Source organism: Amblyraja radiata, chromosome 25, assembly GCF_010909765.2.
Source record: "Amblyraja radiata isolate CabotCenter1 chromosome 25, sAmbRad1.1.pri, whole genome shotgun sequence".
NCBI classification, from domain to species: domain Eukaryota; kingdom Metazoa; phylum Chordata; class Chondrichthyes; order Rajiformes; family Rajidae; genus Amblyraja; species Amblyraja radiata.
The window spans coordinates 21,875,594-21,893,030 of record NC_045980.1 but is presented as its reverse complement, the minus strand read 5'-3'; the positions used below and the strand labels follow the sequence as shown (position 1 = coordinate 21,893,030).

At 42.5% G+C, this 17,437-nt stretch overlaps 1 protein-coding gene and 1 long non-coding RNA gene across 5 annotated transcripts in view; one reads left to right on the top strand and one right to left on the bottom strand.

Moving 5' to 3' along the window:
* kiaa1671 (KIAA1671 ortholog) overlaps positions 1-12,594 on the top strand; it is a 137,838-nt gene extending 125,244 nt beyond the window's left edge. For all 3 annotated transcript variants that reach the window (XM_033043394.1, XM_033043392.1, XM_033043393.1), the window contains 6 exons: positions 399-612; positions 2,492-2,663; positions 3,078-3,199; positions 8,099-8,220; positions 8,562-8,638; positions 9,726-12,594. In XM_033043394.1, coding sequence (XP_032899285.1) covers positions 399-612; positions 2,492-2,663; positions 3,078-3,199; positions 8,099-8,220; positions 8,562-8,638; positions 9,726-9,733 — 715 coding nt within the window. In that variant the 3' untranslated portion in view covers positions 9,734-12,594. The remainder of the gene's footprint in view (positions 1-398; positions 613-2,491; positions 2,664-3,077; positions 3,200-8,098; positions 8,221-8,561; positions 8,639-9,725) is intronic.
* A 3,604-nt stretch (positions 12,595-16,198) lies between these two features.
* The window catches only part of LOC116987392, a 65,469-nt gene continuing 64,230 nt past the window's right edge, over positions 16,199-17,437 (bottom strand). For both annotated transcript variants that reach the window (XR_004415707.1, XR_004415708.1), the window contains exons 3-4: positions 17,200-17,364; positions 16,199-16,446 (exon numbers count right to left, since the gene is read on the bottom strand). This is a non-coding gene — a long non-coding RNA (uncharacterized LOC116987392). The remainder of the gene's footprint in view (positions 16,447-17,199; positions 17,365-17,437) is intronic.

The window sequence follows — 17,437 nt, the reverse complement described above, 5'->3', positions numbered from 1 at the left end:
GACATAGGTTTAAGGTGAAGGGGAAAGGATTTAATAGGAGTCTGTGGGGTAACATTTTCACACAAAGAGTGATGGGTGTATGGAATAAGCTGCCAGAAGAGGTAGTTGAGGCAGGGACTATCCCAACATTTAAGAAACAGTTACACATGGTACAAGGATAGGACAGGTTTGGAGGGATATGAACCAAAAGCAGGCAGGTGAGACTAGTGTAGCTGGAACAGGTTGGCCAGTGTGGGCAAATTGGGCCGAATGGCCTGTTTCCATACTGCATCACTCTATAACTTTAAGGGGTTCAATTGCAGCAGGAAACAAAAAGGATAAAAAACTCTCTTGATAACTCCATGAACATTTGCTCATTAATCTCCAACTGATGGGCTTGTGCTTTGTTTTGGCTGCAGACCACCGTCACCCAGCAAGGACCGTACAGGTGATCCACAAAGCATGTCGTTGTCCTCGCAGTCAGAGGCGACCCCTGCCAGCGAGAAGATCCTGGAACCAAAGTCCGGCCTTTTGAGCTACGAACTGGAGTCAACAGATGACACGGACAGTTCCCAGTCCACCTGCCCACCTGCTCAAGATGATCAAACGCCACCACGATTCTCATTTCTGGAGGTAACCATGGGTGTCTTGCTTCAGAGTCCTTCAGAGCCTCTCTCTGCTCAGTATTCTTGAGTTGCAAGAAACATAGAAAACAGGTGCAGGAATAGGCCATTCGTCACTTCGAGCCAGCACTGCCATTCAATATAATCATGGCTGATCATCCAAAATCAGTACCCCGTTTCTGCTGTTTCCCCATATCCCTTGATTCCATTAGCCCGAAGAGCTATATCTAACACTCTCTTGAAAACATCCAGTGAATTGGCCTCTACTGCCTTCTGTGGCAGAGAATTTCACAGATTCGCAACTCTGGGTGAAAAGGTTTTTCCTCATCTCAGTCCTAAATGGCCTAACCCTTATTCTTAAACTGTGACCCCCCTGGTTCTGGACTCCCCCAACATCGGGAAAATTTTTCCTGTATCTAGCCTGTCCAATCCCTTAAGAATATTATATGTTTCTATAAGATTTTCTCTCATCCTTCTAAATTCCAGTGAATACAAGCCAAGTCGACCCATTCTTTCAGCATATGTCAGTCCCGCCATCCCGGGAATGAACCTGGTGAATCTACGCTGCACTCTCACCATAGCAAGAATGTCCTTCCCCAAATTAGGAGACCAAAACTCCACACAATCCTCCAGGTGTGGTCTCACCAGGGCCCTGTACAACTACATTAGGACCTCCTTGCTCCTATACTCAAATCCTCTCGCTATGAAGGCCAACATGCCATTAACTTTCTTCACTGCCTGCCGTACCTGCATGCTTACTTTTAGTGACTGATGTTGTAGCACAAGCAGGAAACAAAATGTTGGGACAAAGTACTGGAGTATCTTTGCGGGTCAGGCAGCATCTCTGGAAAAAATCAGTGTGTTATTACAGATTTATAGAAAGTATCTCAGTGACTGAGATGGTCTGCAGAGGGGGACAAGCAAATCAATAAGCTGCAAGGACGCTGCCAAACAAGTTTATCTCCAACGACTGATTTGATGAATTTGCCTTCCATAATACATTTATTTACCAGTAGTATTCAGTGAAAAAAGCTAAGAATCCACAAGATATTTCTAATGTGCCTGCCTGCAACCACCTGCTGGAAGATCCTTTCAATGAGTCCCACTGGCTCTGTCCTATTCTCTGTAAATATTTGATCCTCCTAATTTTCCCAAATACTTTTTATAGTTTAATTAGATTTCTTCCACCAATGTTTAATGCATGCATTCCTGGAAACAGTTTCACATTCACTCTGTAAAAATTCATGATTTATGAGTATCTTTACAAAATATCCTCCCCACCTCTGTATTCTAAGGGGACATGCCTCGGTAAACAATTCTCCATTCCCAGTACCAAGTTAATGAATAGGGCGCAACAATGGGGTTGCTGCGGCAGAGACCCAGGTTCGATCCTAACTACGGGTGCAGTTTATACGGTGTTTGTACGTTCTCCCTGTGTGGGTTTTCTCCGGGTGCTCCGGTTTCTTCCCACACTCCAAAGACGTACAGATTTGTAGGTTAATTGGTTTTAGTTGGAAAAAAAATGTAAATTGTCCCTAGTGTGTAAGGTAGTGCTAGTGTACGGGGTGATTGCTGGTCTGTGCAGACTAGGTGGACCGAAGGGCTTGTTTCTGCACTGTATCTCTAAAGTCTAATCTTTTCTCGAGAGACCTAACAGAAGGTGTGGTGCCCAAAATCAAACAAAACACGCCCAGGTTAGTCATTGAATACATGACTAACGCCCAGGTCAGCACTGAATACTTATGTTAGGGAAAATGTAACATAAAATAGTAAATGCTAGAAGCACTCGGGTTGTGGCAGCATCTCTGGAAAGAGAAAGAGAGTGAATGTTTCAGGGTGAAAACCATAGAGTTGAGTATTGACTGCTTTCTCCACATCTCTCCACCCAGCCGGTGACCACCCTGGACAGTTGTGCCCAGAAAAGCCGCATCCAGCTCAGCAGGAAGACGATTCGTCGGGCGCCAACAAAGCACAGGAAGGGGGGCGTGGGGGATTACTGCGACGGCACAGACCAATTTCTAGAAACAGGTCTGGAAGCCAGCATGTACAAAGACTCAACGGGTAAGGCTGGGGCCAAGCGGGGGGGGGGAAAGACCTTAGCTAACCGAGAATAGTCAATGCAAGGAGTAAATATACAGTCTATTCCTAAAGATGGCGAATCTTTACACACAAGAGCTCAAGACAAAAGGCAGAGCTGGCCACTCGGCCCTTCATGCTTGCCCTACCATTCAGTGTGATCATGGCTGATCTACCTCAGACCCTAACTCCTCCTTTGTGTCCAATCACCAAAACTATTAGTCCTCTGATCTCTTAAAAATGTATCTATCTCCACTTCAAATTATTTTATGTGCCGGGGGTGGGGGGAATGTCTATGTCAGTTCACTGCAACTGTGATTATGAAGACTAAAGGGAAGAAAATGAGCAGAGCTAAAGTGCACATCTATCATATGCAAAAAATTATACCTTCCTCAACAGAACCCAGGCCATTTGACCTTGAAGAATTGACCACACAGGAGATCAAAGCATGTGAGAAACCTCCAGTGTCACAGTGTCAAAAAGTTGCAATGTTTCCTGGGATGGATCCTGCAGTACTAAAGGTAAAGTTCTCTGAATTTCTGACAACTGTCTTAATATAAATGGGACCTTAATGTCCTGCCAAAGAGGGATTTCTCACTGAGTTCAGATTCCAGTTTGCAACGTGAGACGTGCCTGGATAAGGAGCTGGTACCTTCTGTGCCCCAGTACACTTCTGTCCCTTTAAAACGTTACATTCACTGAGTGGGGGACAATTGCCACATGAACTAAACCTGCATTGTTTGCAGCTCGGTTTTCCGTCCACAAACATCTTGAATGGACTTGATGGGCCAAGTGCTTGCCTACTCTGCAGTAACAATTCCATGATCCTTAAAGGTCAAAGCTCCATCTGTCCTCTCAGACTGTTGTATGAAATCCAGTGCCACAAAGTTAGCTACTGTTTTTGGAAATATTTATAAAAACCTCTATCTGAAGCGTACTATGTAAAGAAAGTTGCCCCATGCAGTATTCCGGGAAGTATTTTCATTGGGGCGCCCAACACAGTTGTGCTGGAAGGAATCCTGCGGCCTAGTTGATATACAAAAAAAGCTGGAGTAACTCAGCGGGATAGGGATGGGTGATGTTTCGGGTCGAGACCCTTCTTCAGACTGGTTAGGGATAAGGGAAACGAGAGATATTGACGATTATGTGGAGAGATGAAGAACAATGAATGAACGATGTGCAATAAAGTAACGACGATAAAGGAAACAGGCCATTGTTAGTTGTTTGTAGGGTGAAAATTAGAAACGAGTGCGACTTGGGTGGGGAGGGATAGAGAGAGAGGGAATGCCGGGGCTACCTGAAGTGAGAGAAATCAATATTCATACCACTGGGCTGTCCAAGGGAAATGTGAGATGCTGTTCCTCCAATTTGTGTTTAGGCTCACTCTGACAATGGAGGAGACCTGGGACAGAAAGGTCTGTGTAGGAATGGGAAGGAGAATTAAAATGTCCAGCAACCAGGAGATCAGGGTGGTTCAGGCGGGCTGAGCAAAGGTGTTCCACAAAACGATCGCCCAGTCTGCGTTTAGTCTCGCCGATATATAAGAGTCCATCTTGAACAATGGATACAGTAGATAAGGTTGGAGGAGGTGCAAGTGAATCTCTGCCTAACCTGAAAGAAATGTTGGGGTCCAGAGTTGAGGGAGGAGGTATAGCGACAGGTGTTGCATCTTCTGCGGTTGCTGGGGAAGGTACCTAGGGAAGGGCACGGTCTCTGCAAAAGGGGTGGAGATGGGAAAATGTGGCTAGCGGTGGTATCCCATTGGAGGTGGCGGAAATTTCGGGGGATTAAGTGTTGTATGCGACAGCTGATGGGTGGAAGGTAAGGACTAGGACATCTCTGTTGCGACCAGGGGGAGGGGGGGGCAAGGGTGGAGCTGCGGGGTACTGAGGAGACACGAGTGAGGGCCTCATCTATGATGGGAGCGGGGAACACCCGTTCCCTAAAGAATGAGGACATCTCGGATGTCCTAGGTATGGAACACCTCATCTTGGGCACATATGTAGCGTAGACGGAGGAAGTGGGAGTAGGAGATAGAGTCTTTGCATGAAGCAGGATGTGAAGAAGTGTTGTCGAGATAGTTGTGGGAGTCAGTGGGTTTGTAACAGGCTATTTCTTGTGATGGAGACTGTGAGATCAAGAAAGTGGAGGGAGGTGTTGGAGCTGGTCCAAGTACAAGTAAATTTGAGTGCAGGATGAAAATTGGTGGTGAAGTTGATGAGGTCCATGAGTTCTGCATGGGTGCAGGAGGTAGCACCGATGCAGTCATCAATGTAACGGAGATAGAGTTCGGGGATAGGGCCAGTGTACGCCTGGAACAGGGATTGTTCAAAGTACCCTACAAAGAGGCAGGCTTAGCTGGGGCCCATGTGGGTCAAGTCAAGTCAAGTCACTTTTATTTCTATAGCACATTTAAAAAACAACTCTCGTTGACCAAAGCGCTTTACATTGGTGGAGGTGCTGACGTGCCCATAGCTACGCCCTGGACTTGGAGGAAGTGGGAGGAGTCAAAGGAGAAGTTGTTGAGGCTGAGGACCAGCTCCACTAGGTGGAGTAGGTGATAGTAGTGGGAAATTGGATGGTTCTGCGGTCGAGGAAGAAACGGAGGGCTTTAAGGTCTTCATGATGGGGGATGGAGGTGTGGAATGACTGAACATCCATAGTAAAGATGAGGGAGCGGGCGCTTGGAAAACAGAAGTCATTATAGAGACGAAGGCAAGTGAGGTATCTTGGACATATGTCGGGTGAGATTAGACCATGGGGGGGGAATAGGGTGGAGTCGAAGTACGTGGCTCTAGAAATTCTCTCCAGGGATGCTGCCGGTCCCGCTGAGTTACTCCAGTTTTTTGTGTCTATCTACGGTTTAAACCAGCATCTGCAGTTCCTTCTTACATCTAACCCTAGTTGCATGGAAACTGGTTTTGTCAGATCCTGTCTCAGCACAAATCAATGGAGCATCTGGTGGTAAATGTTGGAAATGCAAATAAGTCTCAGAGAATTTATTTTTGGCGGGCACTTAGTCTTTTTTAAAGTCATAATTTGTATAAAACCCTGATTGCCTGAACCCAAGGGGCAACAGCAGCCCTGGTACCTGCTCCTGTTTATTAAGGAAGTGGACGTGGAAGGAACTAACGTTATTGTTCAGGCCAATTGTTATCATCAGAACCTTTCTGATAAAAGATTGTTAAAAAGTCAATTTGAAATATTATCTCCTCAGCCTGACCCACTTAATATCTCCAGCTATTTCTACTTTTATTATCAAATGTAAAAATGATTGACACACGTATAAAATGTTATTTCAAACTGGCACAGTTCATAGCAATGCCACACTTCAGGTAATGTGTGTATGATTTTAGAGTTTCAAAAGGACGTGGTCACATTTCACAGTGCTCGGAGAAGATTGAGGGTGGGGGGGGAGATAAACTGACACCGAGAGATAAAATTAGTGGAGAATAAAAAAACTGATCTGGGAAATGTTAAAACACACATTAATAAAGAAATCGGGAACTGCATGTGCGGTTTACAAACAAAGACAAAGTGCAGAAGTAACTTAGTGGGCCAGGCAGCATCTCTGGAAAAGGGCTTTTCCAGAGATGCTGCCTGACCCACATATCACTGAATATTGCCACACAGATGCAAATTAAACCAAATGTAGGGCTTCATTCTGCAGGATAGCATTGAAAATGAGAAGTATGCTGAACTTTGGTTACACCATGCCTCGAGCTCCAGTAATAAAAATAGAGGGTGATCCCTGAATTGTATTTATATGCTGCAGGGAAGGAATATACGCCTGCCCTGAAGAAGGGCCCCAACATGAATGGTTAACTGTTCATTTCCTCCACTGATGCTGCCTGACCCGCTGAGTATCTCCAGCACTTTGTGCTTTATCAAGATCACAGCATCTGGGGTCTCTTGTGTTTAGATCTTTAAAATTCTGAAAAGACCATAGTAGACAAGAGGTTTGTGAGGTAGAGCAAATATAAAGCTGCAAAAAACTCAATTGAGAAAATTAGATGAAGGCTATTATCCCAGAGTGGTGAGCGTGTGGAATTCACAGCTGGAAGAGTAGTACAGTGGCAGTGAGCTCCCAGCTTAGACAACCTGAATCATCCCAGCCTCTGCTGCTGTTAATTTAGAGTTTTCAGTCTCCTTGCACATTATGGTTCTTCCCGGCCCAAACACCTGTAGGATGGTATGTTGATTGGGCTCTAAAAATTGCCCCTAGTATGTTGGCGAGTGTTTGAATGAGGTGGTGTTGATGGGAATGTGGAAAAAATAAAATGGGATTAGTGTAAATAGGAACTTGATGATCTACCTATGATTCCTATGATTGCACTGACTTCAGTCTGAAGAAAGGTCTTGACCTGAAACGTCACCCATTCCTTCTCTCCAGAGATGCTGCCTGTCCCGCTGAGCTACTTCAGCATTTTGTGTCTATCTTTGATTTAAACCAGCACCTGCAGCTCCTTCCTACTCTTGATGATCTGCATGGATTCAGTGGGTTAAAGAGCCTGTTTTTTGCTGTATACTTCCATGATTTTGAGGAGTGTTTGAGGCCATCAATTTGTTTGTATTGATGGAGAAGCAAGTTGACCATGTGAAAGAGAAGGACGTGCAGCGTTAATGCTGAGGAGAGAGAGGAAGGATTAGATGAGGTCAGCTGCTGCCCAAACCCAGGCCTGTTTTTGCTTCTGTGCGCCGCAGTCTGTGTAATACTGTGCAACTGAATTTATGTTCGATGGGACCAAAAGACGGAGAGGAGAAACTATCTAATTTTCTCAAATGTTAAGAAGCTTGGACAATGTAATGCGCGCATGTCATTAGCTCGGATGGAGCTAAACCCCAGAGGGGACGAGCATATCGTGGACAATGTTGAACAAGGTTTGAAATTAGATTGAAATTTTTAAACTTGTAAATGAATCAAATAGATTCCCAGAGAAAGTGATTAATGCAGCATCAACTTATCCTCTGAAATAGAACTGTTTGAATAACTAGATCAATACAGGAATTATGGTTGAGGACAATATCAGCAATATCCAAAGGTCATTTAGACCATAATGGATTCTGAACTGCCTAAATGCTGCACATCCCAGGTGAAATCTGATTGAGATCACATTGTGTTGAATGAGAGGTCAGACTGATGTTTGAGTTTGATTTATTTTCATAGAGGGCAGAAGGATGTCTATAAACCCACTAAGGTGATTAAATGAGTGAGGTGGAGCATGTAACAGGTTGGCCTATTGACAGTGTTTAGTAGCTTTATGTTGATGTGGTGTTGCACGGTTAAACCTGAACCCGCAGCCACACACACTTCACACACATTACAGTTCCTCAGGTGATTGCTGTCTCCTGGTGTTGTTATTGAACCCATGGCCATCGTGGCTGCGTCTGGTGACTCAAGTTCTGTTTCCTATGTCTAGGCCGGCCTGCGGAAAACTCGACCAGCGGGTGAAGATGTGGATGAATCGAATTCCAAAACTTGCAAGCTTCGTTCCCAGCAAAGTTTCAGAGTTCTGCCGCCAACAAACGGCAAAGGGGAAGGGTAAGCAAACATTTTCCATCGCAACCTTTGAGTCTTTTCCCGCCTTTTGCTGGCATTTATTTCCTGAGCTGAGAAGCCATGTGGAGAAGTTTCCAGCCACTCTCAATGTATCTTTGCTGGCATCACATGCAATCATCTCGGGACCTGTGCATGCTCCTGCCATCTACTGGTTACAACATCATCCGGTCAGGCCCCTGCGATCCTAATGACTGGGATTAGTCTGAATCAGGCTTTGAGCTGATAAAGAAAATACCACGAGTGTGTTTACCATTTTAGACAGCTTTTACTTTCAAGTTTATGTAATTGTAATGACACGGTTGTATTTTCATTTCCCCCTTTAGATCTGAAGTAGCGGTTCCTTCATGGTTACAGGAGCTAAAATCAAAGAAAAGATTGAGTCAGCTTCATTCTTCTTCAGGTAGGTACAACCTATGTCAGTCCATGAATTGGTTCAAGTCGAATTTCCCTGTCTGATACAATTCTGAAGATTGGATCGTTAATCTGTAAGATTATGAGATGATCGCAGAAATAAAGCGACAGATTTATAACATTCAACAATCAATTACATCTCAGCAAAGTCAGGAGAGAGGTAGCAGTACTACCAAAGTCTGAAGACAACAGTAGGGCAAACAGAACTGAACTGTCATGGGGTTTATTGGAGGGATAGAACAACTATGTCAATGTTTAATCTGGTGAAGTTGTATGGCCTTGTTAGTCTGATTTGGCATCAGATTTGCACTTTATCGCTCTGCATTAATTAGAATGAATTTACAGGAATAACTTTCTATTGTACTGATGCCAATTTCTTCCCATAACAAATCACCAGTCATTTTTTACACGGAGTTAAATCAGTTTCAACTATGGGCAGGGAAGAATAGATTATCAATGGAGTGGATGCAGGATTTTTTTTTTTTTTTAAATCCAACCCTATACATACTTAGAGGGGTGACCTCAATCATCTCCAATTGTTGATCTTCACACTAAATTGCTGATAACTGAGAGGCTAACTCCAGTGTCCAGCATCCCTATGCAAATAAGCAGAGTATTCTGCAAATTTGTTGAATTAGCCCCAATGACTGAAACGTTCTCAAATAAATAATTAATGTATGAAATGGCAGTACCGAGGGCCATCTGAGACACAAAAAATATTGTTGGGAGAAATATACAAAGATCATATGCCAAGATCATAATTAGGTTCCCCTGTGGAGATCTGCTGCTTCCGTCATTAGATCCTGATCTTAAAGTAGGTACCTTGCTTCTAACTGGGGAGTATTTTCTGTCGTACACAAGAGGGGGCACTTGGGCAATAGGTGTCTTTGTGTTGGCAGCCATGAGACTGGAGGCCTAGGTTGTGTGGTGAATGGGTGAGTTATGCCCATTTGGCAGTTACAGGAGCAGTAAGTGTCAATTTGTGGAATCTTTGTGGAATTGAGGGAAATTGGAATGTCTCAACTGAGCAAGTTTTCTTTCTAATACCAAAATATCTGGTTTATTTTGTTTTTCAGACCAATGAATGAATAATCCAAACAGAACAATGAGTCCGATACAAGCCTTAACTGTCCACCATCTTTAGAAGAAACAAACCTTGTGCTGCTCCCGTTGCTTCCTGCCTCGCTGCCTGCATGGTGCCTTCCCATAGTACTTTGTGAATAAGGCTGCTTAAAGTTCACACATGAATCCGAATAATGCTCTATTTTGTCAGATACTAGGGTTCATTGCCTGGAACTCTTCAGAAATGTCACTTTAAAACAAATGATAAATAAAGACCAATCTAATGACTGTGATGAGCTTGGTTGCTCTCCACAGTGCTTCGGTGATGCCAGGGGTTGTATCTGTGGAAGTCTGAATGGAAGAGGAGGTGATCCAGGACATTCTGTTGCATGTGGTCACTCTCGCCAGTTTACACAGACAACTGTTCCAGAAAATTCTTGAATAGTGCTCTAATGCAAAAAGCAGGTGAGCCAAACTTAATGGGATTCACCGCCACCTGACCAGGACTTTCTTACATGGTTTTTGTTGTTTGAGGATCACTGAAGCTTTGGTGCTAGTGTTAAAGAGACAAAAAAAAGTTCTAAAAATCAATTCCTTTTTTAAACTTGTCAGCATCACCTTTCTTAATGATGCAATTTCACAATAATCTGGTGGGCTACCTTTACCATGTGTTAGTATATCACTCGTGCCCATTGGGTATCCTGTATGTAGCATTACATTTGCGTTTTGGGGAATTAAGTATTAAACCAACAATCGCCATCCCCTCCCACCAAGGAATTGATTTTTACCACTTTGGTTTTTATTCACTCCCTCTGAACTCTTGTAATGAAGATCTCGACAGTGTGTGTGTTTTCTGTTTTTATAACATGTAAACAGATGATGAAAATGTTTATCACCATGACAGGAATGTAAGTGTGACTGACTGGTTACATCACAGGCTGTTTGGTTAGCTGTAGAACAATTTTTACAAGATTCTTATGTCCTTGGCAAAAATCGATTTTTGCCTGATTTAAGCACTCACCAATGTTCATCAATTTCTGAAATATCTGCCAACCTGCCAGGTAGGCAAATGCCTTGTTCAAGAATTGAGCTTCTGTTCAATATATAGTGAATTATTACTTATTTTTATTATTCCTTCAGATGCAGGAAGAAAAGCAATAACCTGTTAAAACAGTAACTGTCTGCAAAACGCAATGTAAATATTTGTTGGTTTTGTGTTGCCTTTGTAAATGAGTAGTAAAAGTGGGGCAAGAAAGTGAATGGCTTGGCACTCAACGGTGTGGCTAATAGCCCCTTGCCCGCGCTTCCCGCAGTAAACAGCAAATACCTTCAAGGCATTAGGTTAATATCTAGGTACCAGGGATACCAGGTAATGACTCAAAAATGTCACCAGTCTTCATTGGAAAAATAGTGCTGCAGACCATACAAACTTCTACCTTTGCCTCCCTACTCGTGGCATATAATTGCATACATTTTTCTCTTCTTTGGAAAGATGAAGAAAATATAAAATTTAAGATTAACGCAAGTAGTGTTAGAATGATCAAAGGTGTTAATTATGAGTCTGGGGATACCATTGCAATGCAATCATAGCCAACAGAGGGAGGAGGATGAGAATGTGCCCTGGGTGCAGATGCAAATGCTGTCTTTGTCCACTGCCTTTTCTTTCCCTGTGGGTTTGCAACATGCCACGGCATTTATTGGATTGTACAGTTAAATACATATTTAACAGGTATGAGGGATTCCCTTTTGTTCATTTCATAGTTAGACATTTCAAGGAACTTGCCATTGTATGTGAGGAATAAAATCTTTGGTAAGAAGAAAGTTGTTGTTCCAGTGTGGAAGGGGTACCAGACTACTGGAATATGCTTCCAGTTGACCAGGGCAAACTTTAAGTTAGCTTTCACCGTAACTGGTTCTGAGCTCCCATGGGTCTTGTGCCAAGTGTTTACATTCCCACTCTTCTCAAAGGACTCTCTGGTTTACTCCTTTATCATGTCTATGATTGAGATCTGGGTTTTGTTTCTCAATGTTCAGAGAATGCACTGAAATGAGACTGAACTCCTAAGAGGAAGTCTGGATGTTGTATATTTTTTATGGTGAAACATTCAGAATAAAGTTTTACAGACTGTGAATTGCTGTGATTTTAGCATTTAGTTTCTATAACTTTTTAGACACATTCTAGTCCTTTGAAAGGAGAAAACCAGGAGATGAAATCTAACAAATAAGGAAGGCTAACTTGGTACATTTTCTGATCCTTAGCAATATGACTAGATATAGAAAATCATGATTTCTATTTTTACCACCCAATAGAGGCCCTGATGTCTTTTGGTTAAAAGGGAACCTTAAAAACAAATGATGTCATTGTCACATTGCAGTTATTAGTTCTTATCCAACAAATTCCATTGAATTGAAGGCACATTGGTTTGAAATGTTGCCTCATGTTCCCAAGATCTATAGTGATAACTAGACATGCATGTGTTCCTTCCTGTTTAAATTATTATGCTTTTAATGTTGTTTCTTTTCAAAGTGATTTGAATGCAACACAAATTGATTTTTACCGAGACCCAGCACAGACACTGTCTATTTATTCTAAGCTGTAAAGATTTACACATAATTGGAAGCATTTCCAGTATAGTTTTAATTTCCAGCAATTCCTTTCTAGATTGACCTTCAGCTAATCACTGCACGACTCGGCAGTCTCTCTAAGCCTTTATTCTGAATGTACGTTCTGAGAATTATAACAAAGTATATGGTATTTTGTATTTTGAAAGAATGATCATGGTGAATGCGATATTTGTAATTACTAAAGTTTCTTTTTTATGTATTTTAGTTTTACAATCTGATCAATTCATGGTGTATAAATGAGTCCTTTGTTATGTTTAAGAAGTGTACAGTTCCTTTACTCACACCAGCAAACCCTCTTTCTACATATTCCACACCTCAGTGTTAAGGACAGTATTTGAATTCAAATTGACCCTTTTTCTTCAAAGCTTCATATTTAATTTAAACTATTGACATAAAGATTCATAGCGGCACATCTGCTTGGTCTAAAGTAGATGCAAAAGGACTAACTAATGCACCTCTGCTTGTTTAGCTGCCTGCCTGGAGTATGTGTGTCGGCTGAATTATGTGGGAAAAAAAGTTGGGTTGTTTATAACAGTGGAGTTGTTCAGTGCCAGTCCTTTCCAATATTATCTGAGGAGGCCAGCTGTAACTGGACTCTCACATACAGTACTGAACCTTTGTCTGGGCCTCTCCTGACTGAATGTGCTGCCAAACTTTACCAATGCTGATCTCACACTGGCCTCTTGAAGATGTACATAACTCTGGGTGCATATTTCTCATCTTCCTGTGGAGTACTTTAATGATTCATTTGGTTGTATTGCTCTGTGGCACCAACGGAGATCATTATCTTTAATGGAGGAAGTTCTCCATTATAAATCAGCAATAGTAAAATGAAGCATTAATAGAACTAAAGTTTCTAAGCAGATTTCCTCTACACACTTTGCTAATGCTATCATTATGTGGCAGCAGCATCAATCGTTGTTTTAAAATGCATTTTAAGGGCTGACTTGATGAAATGGATATCCAGCGATACCTGCCACAGAAACTCCAGAATTATTTAGTGAGGAGTATTTCCTTCACCTGTTTGTGCCAATTGCTTTGAAGGACTGGTTTACCATTCAAACTGATTCAGGCCAGTGGGTGGTGGGGGGAGGGAGGGAGGGAGGGAGGGGTGGGTGACTGAGGCAATGCTCAGCCTAAGAATTGGACATTTTCACCTCAACTAAAGAAAATCTGCATCTCATTGAAATTAATTAACACTCAAACAAGCAGGTATTTCAGAGTTTGGAAGAAAATACATTTTCCTTTATCTCTTTCTGAAATATGGAGAAAGCCAGGAAACTGAGAATGTCTGAAAACAAGAATGGCGATGGTGACAAGAAAAAACGATTCAATTGATACTTTACCATTGTAGCATATAAGTCTGCTGCCATATACCTCACATCACATTCCACTGAGATTCAAGTGAATATGTCACCATATCACTGATAAAGAGTAATAATTCACAGCAAACTTTTTAATTATCTTGGAAATATTCACACCTTAACTGGTGCGCATACACACAATGTGAATGAAATAAAATGAAATGCCTTTATTTGTCGTAAGTACTGCATAAAACAAAATTGTTATTGCCACTCCATTGGTGCATAATATACAAACATAAAAACACAGGACACAATTTAAAAACAGTGTTAAAAACAAGGTATCAAGATAAGTAAATAATCAGTATTGCACATGGTGATAATAAAGTGCAAGGTGGGTGGCAGCATGGAAGAGTGCAGCATGAATAAGACTCAGTGATTTTTCATATTGAGTGTGAAGATTGCTTTGGGGAAGAAACTGCCTCTGAGTCTGGAGGTGCGTGTTTTGGCTGACCAGAGGGTAACAGTTCAAAAAGGTGGTGACCGGGGTGTGTGGAGTCTTTGATGATTTTAGTGGCTCTGCTGAGGTAGCGTGAGGTGGTAATATCCTCCAGAGAGTGCAGTGAGCAGCCGGTGATTCTGCTGTTTTTACCACTCTCTGGAGCGCTTTCTTATCTGCAGCAGAGCAGCCTGCATACCACACTGACATGCAATATGTCAGTAGACTCTCAATGGTCGGTAGAAGGCCACCAGCAGCTTCTTATTGGTGTTGTGCCTCCTGAGTACTCTCAGGAAGTGGAGTCTCTGTTGTGCTCTCTTGATGGTTGCAGTGGTGTTGGCCAACCAGGAGAGGTCCTCGGATATGAGGGCTCCTAGGAATTTGAAAGTCTGCACCCTTCCCACACATGCCCCATTTATGCAGAGTGGGGCCGGGTCTGTGTCCCGTTTCCTCCTGAAGTCCAGTATTAGCTCCTTTGTCTTTGTGGTGTTCAGTGTCAGGTTATTTACTGAACACCACTCTGACAGTCGCTGTATCTCGTCCCCCCTTGAGATGAGCCCGACCACAGTTGTGTCGCCAGCAAATGTAATACTCGTGTTGGAAGGGTGGGCAGTTGTACAGTCATAGGTGTATAAGGAGTAAAGGAGTGGACTCGGCACACAGCCTTGAGGTGCGCCAGTGCTTAGTGTGATGGAGGAGGAGATGTGGGGGCTGGTTTTAACTCTCTGTGGGCGGCTTGTGAGAAAGTTTTTGATCCATGTGCAGATGGAGGGGGAGAGGCCTAGGTCAAGCAGTTTGCTGATTAAAATGATAGTATTGAATGCTGAGCGATAATCAATGAATAGCATCCTCACGTGGCTTTCCCGGTGTTCCAAGTGGGTCAGTGCGGTGTGAGTTGCTATGGCGATGGCATCCTCAGTGGATCTGTTATCTCTAGGCAAACTGATGTGGGTTGAAGGGGGGAGTTCGGCTGGTTCTGATGTGATGCAGGACTAGTTTCTCAAAGCACTTCATAATCACTGGTGTAAGTGCAATCATAGAAGATTTTACAAAAGTATCAAGTGCATTGTGGAATATCTCTATATTCAGTTGTGTTCTTAAACTTAATGGATTAATTGGTTAAGAGTTAAATCATTGTATTTGGACAAAAGACAATGTATAACATAACTACTCACCAGGAAATCAAATTAGTGAGCAACATAACAAATCTGATCTAGATCAAACCAATTGATGGTCTGGGAAGTAATGGTGAGAATTGCTGTTAAGGAGACCTGAATCTTTATTTTAATTTAGCGAACAGCACAGAAACAAGCCCTTTGACTCACCGAGTCTGCACCGACCAGCGATCCTCACACTAACACTACCCTACACACACTGGAGCCATTTTTACATTTATACCAAAGCCAATTAACCTACAAACCCTGGAGTCTTTGGAGTGTGGGAGGAAACCGAAGATCTCTGAGAAACCCCACACAGGTCACAGGGAGAACGTACAAACTCCATACAGACATGCACCTTTCGTCAGATTGAACCCAGGTCTTTGGCGTTGCAAGGTATCAACTCTGCCACTATGCCAGGGTAAATGAGTGTCATGGTGTGATTAAAATACATATCGTAGAAGAATTCGAGATCAGTATTCGCATAACTGAGTTAATGCAGGTGGTTGTTTCAATGCAATTAGAAGGATGAGAGGTGCTCTTATGGAAACATAAAATACTTAAAGGGTTGGACAGGCTAGATGCAGAAATCCCCCCCCCCCCCCCCCCCCCCCCCCGATGTAGGGGGAGTCCAGAATCAGGGGTCACGGTTTAAGAATAAGGGGTGGGCCATTTAGGAATGAGATGAGGAAAAAAAATGTTCACCCAGAGAGTTGTGAATCAATAGAATTCCCTGCCACAAAAGACACTGGAGGCCAATTCACTGGATGCTCCCAAGAGTTAGATTTAGCTCTTGGGGCTAAAGGAATCAAGGGATATGGGAAAAACGCAGGAATGAGGTGCTGATTTTAGATGATCAGCCATGATCATATTTAATGGTGGTGCTGGCTCGAAGGGCTAAATGGCCAAATCCTGCACCCATTTTTCTATGTTTCTATGTCCTTTTTTCCCACCCTGCAGTGTGCTCTGCCTTTTCTGGGGTATGAACTGCAGATAAAGTTGGTCTTTGTTATCTCATTACATTGCCTTTCCACGCATGAGCATTGATCATCAAAACTGCAGACTTACCTCCTCCTCCAAGCTCCTGGTGCCAGCCACAGACCTCTCTGTTAGATTCTCTTCATTGCTGCTGCTGGAAAGGGTCACCGAATACCTATCAGAAATGGGATGGGTTACTCTGCCACTTGATTAGGAGATTAGGACACATTACCAACTCAGCTGCATAGTTAATTACTGAATAAAACCATTAGGAAATAGGAAAAATTGCCATTACATGTTTTGACAAGGATAATTTACTAGAGGCTGAGTGAAAATACATTGATACAATTTGCATTATATAGTACCTCAAATTGAAAGTTGAACAGTGCAAGTAAAGAATTTAAAGATGTAGTAACTAAGACTGAAACAGGTTTGGGAATGGTATAATGGGTTTGGCACAAGAGAAAGCACTGCTTTCTAATGTAAGCCAAACAGCTTATCAGTCTGATGAAGTGCAAACTTCCAATTCACAGAGTGCTTGCTCTACTATAATTTTTTGAATGCACAGCACATTAATCGTTTTGCTTATTTGTGGAATGAGTGAGGAAAGCCATGCAATGTATTGGGCGACAATGGTGTAACATTGGATGAAGCAAAGGTTTCAGAGCTTCTCCAGTTCCTGTTGGTGTGATTGATCTAATTCCATTTAGGTATTTCTCAGTGGAGAGATGAGACAAAAATGATAACATCTCTCCTGTGGTGATTCATTTACTGGTTCTTGATGCACGGGGTGACATTTATCTATTTCAACATCTATTTAAAAAAACATCTGTCTGCTTTCAACACAAATTAATCCACAGCACAAATCACAATAGTGAACAAGAAGAGAGCACATTAATTTGATTTAAGGTTGAACAAAAGAACCAACCTGTGTTTTAGTTCCCGTTCCAGTCATGTTGTACTTGACTGGAATCCTGCTCTCCCTGTTCCTGGCAGCAGAATCTGAGAAAGGCACATGTGCTTACAACCTTGTTTCAAAGGATGTGGTTTAGAGAATCTCACTGAAGTTTGTTCCATTCAGCTGCCTCAAGCTCTGTAAATACAGATAATGGTAAGAATAAAATCTGTATTCAATTTTTGTACGATTTAGTAATTAAAAAACTTCA